Source organism: Phascolarctos cinereus, unplaced genomic scaffold, assembly GCF_003287225.1.
Source record: "Phascolarctos cinereus isolate Bilbo 61053 unplaced genomic scaffold, phaCin_HiC Scaffold_30;HRSCAF=533, whole genome shotgun sequence".
Lineage (NCBI taxonomy): Eukaryota > Metazoa > Chordata > Mammalia > Diprotodontia > Phascolarctidae > Phascolarctos > Phascolarctos cinereus.
The window spans coordinates 1-8,570 of NW_027555636.1; the positions used below are offsets into that span (position 1 = coordinate 1).

Genomic DNA, 8,570 nt, shown 5'->3' on the forward strand with positions numbered 1-8,570 from the left:
TGAGGTAAGGCAGGGCTTGGGTTTGAGTTTATCTGGGGAACAGGTAACCCTGTGAGGGAACAGGAATGAGAGCAGCATGGATTCCCCAGGGGCTGGAGCCTTCTCATCCTTTCTACAAGTCAGGAACTTCAGCAGATTTCAGTGGATTACACATAGACTACAAAGTCCCCCAAATCTCCCCAACCCAGAGCTATGGCCCCAAGAATTCCAATGAGAACATGACACTTAAGTCCCCGGACAGGTGTGGCCCTATTCTTTCCTGCTCCCAGGAGTTAGTCCAGAGGCTCCCACCACCAAAAGGAAGAGATTCAGAAAGAGCTGGAGGGGCACGAGACAGCAACCTGGCATTCCTTGACATTTTAGCTTTGGGAGCTGAGTGGGGAGCAGGAGAGACCCTTCCTCCCAGAAAGCATCAACAAGACCCTCAGTCCTGTGCTAAGAGGACAAATATGGCCCAACTGGTTAGGTCTTAGGGGCTAGGTGTTGGTTGCCCTACCATAAAGTAGCTGGTTTAGCACCACCTCTTGGATTCTTGGGGGCAGGGAGCCATTTTTACTGCCTCTAAGATGATCTGGGTGACTGACACTGAGGAGGACACACTCTTTAGAGATACCATGCCTCAGTTCCACCAGTGTCTTCCATTTTGTTCCCTAAGTTTTCCCTCAGCCTCTTTCTGCAATGCAGCAGGGATTCCCCAATCCTTCCCCTTTCCTAGGAGCTCTGGTGGGATGTGGGTGCCTTGCTTCCACATGGGGGAGATAACAAAGTAGTAATGAGGGGACAAAGAAGGTAAAGGTAGAAATGAGGGTGGTTCTAGGAAAACAGAAAGACAACAGGATTTGGATTCAACAGAACTGGGTTTAGCTCTGGGGTCTAGCACTTCCTAACTGCGTCCTTGATCAAATCAGGTAACTTCTCAACCTGTTTTCTCAGCTATAAAAGGGGTACAGGAATGTTGACATCTAATACTTATATAGCATTGTAAGATTTGCACAGTACTTAAAGAGGCCATCTTATTTGATCATTGCAAAAACTCAAAAGGTAGGTGTTATTATCATCATTTTACATGAAAGGCCTGAGGCATAGACAGATTTGAATGCCCAAGGGTCATGTAGCTAGCAAGTGTTGAGAATGGATTTGAACTCTGGTCTTCCTTGGGTCTTCAGGTCCAGCATTCTGTCCTAGCCACCACCTAGCTGCCTGCAGGAGGAATGGGAATACTAACTGTTCTTCTCTTTCCCAGTTTAAGTAGCTAATGAGATAAATGGATTGAACAAGCATTTATTAAGTCCTTACTCTACATTAGGCACTGTGCTGGACACTGTACATACAAAGACCGAAACATCGCAGTCTTTGCCACCCATGGAGTTTATGTTATACTGGGAGAGCTCCAACCACTGGGGTGAAGGGGGTGGCCTTAGGTACAAGGTGGCAGCTAAGCTGAGTTTTGAATGAAATCCAGGGATTCCTTGAGGTGCAGGTGAAGAGAGAGAGTACTCCAGGAATGGGAGACAGTCTGGTGGAATTCTGCTGATTCTGTAGAATATCTAGCAGGGGAATTGACTTAACTAGAGAATGTATGAAGGGGTGGGACATGAAATCAGTTTGAAGAGTTAGATCGGAGGCAGATCTATGGTATCTCAAAGGGAATAAACAGATAGTGGAGTTTTTTTGAACAAGGGAGTGAAACAACATACAAATCTCCCTTTTTACACCTACAGGAAGGAGCCAGTTGCCTGAATGAGAAGCCATGTGGTCGTTAGTTACATTATCAAGGCTTAGATAAAAAGTTACCATTTCAGGGCCATCATTTTCATACTGTCTCTTCAAAGTCGTTGTCAAAACACTCACTATTTTCAGGGAAAATGGACCACCAAAAAAGAACGAAGAATAGGGTTATTTATTTATTGCTTTCCCACATCTTCTTTCTCTATCTCTCACCACATTTCCTTAACTCCATTCCCTCCAATGTTCTCCTACAATCATTAATCCTCCTCTGTCCTCTAACCTCTTCCTATCTGTGGGTTCCTTCCCTATAGTCTATAAATAGGCCCCACCTTCCACAGATCTCCACCTTCCCTGCTAGCTATTGTGCTCTCATTCTCTCTCTCTCTCTCTCTCTCTCTCTCTCTCTCTCTCTCTCTCTCTCTTTTTTTTTTCAGCCACACAGTTGTCTTCAATCATCCTCTCTACTTTCTCTCCTCTCTCACTAACTCTTCAACCCCTTGTAATCTGGCTTTGGGCCTCATCATTCAACAAAAACTGTTCTTTACAGATTTGCCAGTGACCTCTTCATTGCTAAATAGGATGGCATTTTCTCAATCCTCACCTTTTTCATCTCTCTGCAATATCTGATGCTGGTAACTGCGAGGAATCTGTGCCCACCAATGTAGTACGTCCAACACGATGTTTTGTAATGCTGGAGAAAAGGAAAAAGTATTTATATAGTGCCTACTGTATGCTAGGCACTTTTTACAAATATTACTCCTCGATCCTCTCAAAAAACGCAGGAAGGGAGCTGCTATTTTATCCCCATCTTTCAGTTGACAAAATTGAGGTAAAACAGGTTAAATAACTTCCCCAGGGTCACACAACTAGTAAGTGTCTCAAGCTGGATTTGAACTCCAGGCTCAAGGCTCTATCTACTGTGTCACTAGCTGCCTGTCTTGGTTCTCCTCTCTCTGGCTGCTCTTTCTCAGCATCCTTCGCTTCACCATCATCCATATTCATGTTTCCTTACAGTTGGAATACCCCAAGGCTCTGTCCTGGAGCAGCTTCTCTGCTCTCCCTCTGCAATTGGTAGATTGGCCCAGCTACTATTCTTTCATTTGGTAGCTTCATTAGCCTCTATGGATTTAATCATGGGACTGGTGCAGATGACTCCCAGACCTACATATATGGCCCTGGCCTCTCTCCTCACCTCCAGTCCCATATCACCAATTGCTTCTGAACTGGACATACCACAGACATCTCCTAAGAGGCTACTATGTGCCAGGCAGGGGGAAGCTCTGAGGATACAAAGAAAGGTAGGTAAAAGACAATCCCTGCCTTCAAGGAGCTCACATCTAATACAGGAGGCAACATGCAAACAGCTGGAACAAATCAGGCTACATTAAAGCTCTGATCAAAGAGAAAGCACTAGGATTAAGGGGGATAGGCAGGGGCTTCTTGTAGAAGAGGAGACTTGAGCTGACACTTAAAGGAAGCCAGGAGGTAGAGATGAGGAGGGAGAACTGGAGGTTGGAAACACAATCCAGCTGGGCTCACCCATAACTGTCTGTGCTGCCATGACACATACTGATTACAGTTCCTCAAGATGGGAAATGTTTCTTGTTACAGAGTCTACAGGGATCACCCCCTCCCTAGAAAAGTGGGTGGGGGGAAATTAAAGGCATAAATCAGGAGGGAAAAGGGAAAATAAGGTTCCTGTCAAAAGGTTTTCTACTCCTCTGTAGTCCTAGTTTGATTTAGCGTTAAAGCTCTGAGCCTAATATTCACTTGACTCTTTTCTCATATGCCCACCAGGCACTTAGCCTACAGCAGCTAAAAAGCTCTCTACTACAATCCTAACCTGAGTAAGAATCTCCTTCTACAATATCCCTCATATGAGGCTAGTCTCCCACTGAAGATGCTGCCCCCACACACACATACTGCCCCCCCAAGTGAGGGGAAGCCTCATTGAGGACATTCATGACACTTCTGGACAGCTCTAATTGCTAGGAAATTTCCCCTTACATCAAGCCTAACTTTTCCTTTTGGGACCCCCCCCCCCCCCCATAGTCTTGTTTGCCCCCGGGACCAAGCAGAATGAGGATTGGCTCCTCTCCCACAAGTATTCTGATGAAGTTGAGTTTACTAAGTCTACTTATACTGCTGCATCTCCAACTGAGAAAGTCAGCTGTGGAAAGGGCATGTTTGGAATTAAAAGATCTGAATTCAAGTGGCATGCTGGGAAATATGAACCAGCTTGGGGAGGTGGTATAGAGTGGGTGGGATGATTATACCCTGCACTCCTATATAACTTCTATATAATCAGAATTACTATATGTTCTCCATCACTTTCTTAACTCTAGACAACCAACAAACCATAAATGAAGTCCCCATTTGAAGTGTAAACATTTGTACTGACATGTAACAAATCCCCACCAAGGGAGCAGGTCTGCTACTTAGCATTATTGACCCTGGGCTAGTGACTTGAACCCTGAGATGCTCAGGGGTCAAATGGAAATGACAATATTTGTATCATCGGGGTTGCTGTGAGAAAAGCCCTTTGTAAATGAGGAAGTGCTTTGAACACACGCTGCTGAATGAGGGCACAAAGCTCCTCTGACTTCTTTCATCAAGCTGGGACTCCAGGATCCCACAGTCCTGAGGGCTAATGACAGGTCCCTGAAACAGTCTCCCTTAGACCCTGCAACCCTGACTGACCTTGCTCAGACAGCTCAGCAGCATGTCCTCAAACAAAATGTTTCTGCCCAGACCTGTTGATAACTCCAAAAGGGAAACCCCTTCAAAAACAGAGTCCACCAACACTAATCTGAGTTTTGAGACACAATCCTCTTCCACAATCTGGCCCTTTCCAGCTCCATCTCCTGGCTCTGGGGTTGGACCCTGCATCACACACTCATTGGGCCATTCTCTGCAAACCCTGCTACACTCTACCACCTCCATGCTTTTGTTCATGCTGTTACCTAAACCTGAGACATCTTCCCACCTGCTCCTCTTCTACTCGGTTTCTATCTTTTGAAGCCCAACCCAAATGCTTACCCAAGTGGTGGCATGGTACATTGTCTAGACTATTGGACTTGGAGTCAGGACAAACTCACCTTCAATCCCACCAGTAGAAGTTATTAGCTGGATGATCACAAAGTCCCTTCCCCTGAGACTCAGTTTCTTCCCATATAAAATGAAGACAATAACCCCTTTAGCACGTCCTACTCTACTACAGCCATTCTAGCCTGCTTGGCCTTTATATGTGATTCCATCTCCTCTCTGGGTCTTTGCACAGGCTTTTTCCCCAGCCTATGGAGCCCTTCTACTTAATAGAATCCCTGCCTTGCTTAGCTGACCAAAGTGAATCTCATTTATTGCTCTGTAAGTGAGGGAGAAGGAGGGAAAAGTCCCCTGAATAACACCACCCCTCCCTATCCTGATCTCCCAGTTGCCAGTGTCACCTCAGAAATGACTCTGTATATATTGTTATTTAATTTTCTGTGTATATGTTGTTTTCCCTAGAACGTAAACTCCTAGAAAGCAAGAGCTAAATTGGTTTTAGCTTTGTATCCCCAGCACCTAGCATATAGTAAGTGCATACTGAATGAATGAAGCAAGCTGGCAGGGACCACTTATTTTGTCAAAGTCCTTCCTTATGGTCAGCAAGCAGGAAGCCCTTCCCTAGTGCCAAGCCTGTGCTAAGCACCCAAGACATAAAGGAAGGCAAAAACAGAATCCCTGCCTGCCTCAACAAGCTCCCATTCTAACAGGGGACACAACATACAAACAACAATATGCAGTGCTGGAATTCATATTACATGCCAAATACATGTAATATATGCCACACACTTGACCTGTCTCACCAGCATGTAAATATTGTTGGAGATCTTTCATGCTAATGATCTCAAAAGATTAGGGATAAACTCCAAGGATCAGATAGATTATAAAGTCCTTCGGGTATCTAGCACCCTGCCTAGCATGTAGCTCAACAAAGGGAATCTCACTAAATACCTGTTGGTTTGGAATGGAAAGGGGGGGGGATGTCCCCTGAATAATCTCTTATAGAGTTATCAAAATGAATCTTCAATCTATTGATGTTTTGGGGCCCAGCACTTGGGAGTCATGGTATTCTAAAAAGGGCCCTGGTTTAGAAGTCAGAAGGCCCCATTTATTAGCTAAGTGACCTTGGACAAGTCTAGTACTCTGTATAATAAATAGCAGTTTCCCATTCTGGCTTCCTGTTTATCTCCTGGTTATTTCAAGTCCTCATCTTTTCAACTGAAGCTCCAAACGCCCATCTGGGCCCCTGATCTTTTTAAACTCTCTCCATCTTTTCTACGTGGGTGACAGGTGGGGGGCAGCAAGGTGATGGGGGACATGTAAAGCTCTAGCATCCAGCACTGCATCTGACTCTCACTACCTGTGCAAATTACGTTGCTTGGTAGCTCACTAGCCGGGTGACCAAACATAGGGAAGTCACCCTCTAAGCCTCGGTTTGTTCCTCTGTAAAACGGAGCTAAGAATACCTGGAGCAGTAGCTTAGCTTACCAGGGGTCTCGTGGGACACACCCATGAGATGATCTGAAGAGCTTGGGGACGGTCAAACCTGATGATTCTTCAGGGGGTGGGGAGTGGAGGTGGGAGTAGGAGGGCTTCGGCGCGAGATAAACCCAGAGATGAACCCAGAGGGCGGGAACCGCCCCCGCCCCCCCTTAGGAGAGCCCCGAGCTTGCACCCCACCTTACCCCACTCGGCTACCAGGTCGTTCCGGCGCATCCGCTGGAACACCCGGACCAAGACCCTGGGGGTCCCGGACACGACGTAGCGCTTGAGCAGCAGATCGGCCAGAGCCGAGGTCGTGGGGGCCGTGTCCAGGTCCTCCATCGGGATCCTAGGCTTCTTCCCGGAGCTCCTCAGGTAAAACTTGAACTCTTCCAGCTCGGGTGGGCTCAGGCGGTCCAGCGTGCTCACCACCCGGGCTCTGAGCGCCTCCATGGCCGCGGAGGGAGCGCCGGGGGCTGTGGGGGAAGGCTGCGGGGGGGGAGGGGACACAGCCCGAGCTAGGGGGCGGCGAAGGCGAAAGTGAAAACAGATGTCCGCAGACTCGGGAACGCGCTCGCTAGCCCCACCAAGACCCGGCGTGGCGGTCCGGGGGCGGGGAGGAGGAGCGCGCCCGCGCGGACCCCGCCCCGGGATGGGGATGGGCTGCTAGGAGTCCTTTTCCTTCTGGCCTCTGCTTTCCTGGGAGGGTCTAGCCTTGTGTCCTGCGCCTCTGCTTCCCATGCGGGTCTGGCTCTCTGTCTGTCTCTGTCTGTGTCTCTGTCTCCATCTCTCTCCCTCCCCTCCCTTCTCTCCTCCTTCTCTTTCTCCTCTTTTCTCCCCATCCTCTCCTCTCTCCCTCTTCCACTCCTGTCTCCTCCATTCTTCTCTCCCTGTCCTGTCCTCTCCTCTCCCCCTTCTTCATCTTTCCATCCCTTTTCCTTCCCTACCTCCTCTTCCCTCCACTCTCCTCTCTAAACCCACCCCGCTGTCTCTCATTCTAAAGTCCGGTATTTCTAACCCTTTATTGCACTGAGGGTTTGAGACAAAGCTGCAGAATGAATCTCTGTCATTGAGTGGGCCGTTCAGTAATTCCCCGATGCCTCAGAATGTCCTATTTTTACCCACTCTTCAAATCCTAACTACTCACTTGCCGTGATTTTTCTCAGCTTGCTTTACCCTTGTGGTCACAGAGCATTTTGAAAAATAAATTTTTACTGACATCTTCAGCATCTTACATCATCAGAGTTGTCCCAAACAACCATCTCTCTGAAACGCCTCCCATTTTTGTAATTGGAAAAGAAATTGCATTTTGGAAGTACTCACAACACAAGGTTCCAATTCCAAAATCAATGATGTGGCAGAGGAAATGAACAAATATCATGAAGTGAGGCAGAAAACAGGGAACTGGTGCTCACCAGCATCATCAAGGGGTGCTCTGTGCAAAGGAGATCCAGACTTATGAGATGACATCTCAGATCCCTTACCCTCTGGGATGGTCACTTTCAGGAATTTGGAAAGGATCCTAGGTTTGAATTCTCAGTTCAAAAGAATGCCTATGGGCTGGTAAGTGGCACAGAAGATAGAGCTCCAGCCTTGGTGTCAGAAGCACCTGAGTTCAAATTTGGCCTCAGACACTTCACACTTCCTAGCTATGTGATCCTGGGCAAGTCACTTAATTCCATTGTCTAGCTAAAAAAAGAAAAAAATGCCTGAAGGGACAGCTACTCAGCCAGTGGATGTAAGCACCTGCCTTCCAGTCAAGAGGACCTCAGTTCAAATCAGACCTGAGACACTTACTGGCTATGTGACCCTGGATAAGTCACTTAACCCTGATTGCTTTCTGTCCCCCCCCAAAAAAAAAGGTTTGACCCAGGGCAAGTCATTTAATCTCTTTGGGTTTCGTCTACAAAATTGGTTTAAAAAAATGTGAGGGTAGGACTATTCTGTGATCCCTAATAACCATCCCATGGCTCATAGAATAGAGTCTAAACTCCCCAATCTGGCTTCGAAGGCCTTCTATAATACGGGTCTCCCTACCTGTTCAACCTCATCTTTCATCAATCTGAGTCAGATCCTTTTTCTGTGGACAGTTAGCAAGTGATTGCCTGTTGTTCCTGCCTGCACCATTCAATGAGGTCCCCACCTAGGTTCTTGAGTTTCTATTCTAGTGGGATATAGGCTGTGGAAGGTTCTACCCACTCAGAAAGGCCCTGAGTATGGGCAGGGAGATGGGGCTGTAAGATGCCGATTTGATGAGGACAGGATTAAGTTTGCAGAGGCTCATATGCAGGTTGGCTGCCAGGTGATGGACTTTC

General features: G+C 47.2%; 1 protein-coding gene across 1 annotated transcript; it reads right to left on the reverse strand.

Annotated features, from left to right (window-relative positions):
- Window positions 1-1,141: 1,141 nt before the first annotated feature.
- On the reverse strand, window positions 1,142-6,776 carry LOC110203937 (uncharacterized). Its single transcript, XM_020980326.2, has 3 exons — window positions 6,459-6,776; window positions 2,330-2,419; window positions 1,142-1,850 (listed from the first exon to the last, which is right to left on the reverse strand). The coding sequence occupies exons 1-3, from the start codon at window positions 6,706-6,708 to the stop codon at window positions 1,375-1,377; spliced, it is 816 nt and encodes a 271-aa protein (XP_020835985.1). The 5' UTR covers window positions 6,709-6,776; the 3' UTR covers window positions 1,142-1,374.
- Between the last annotated feature and the right edge of the window lie 1,794 nt (window positions 6,777-8,570).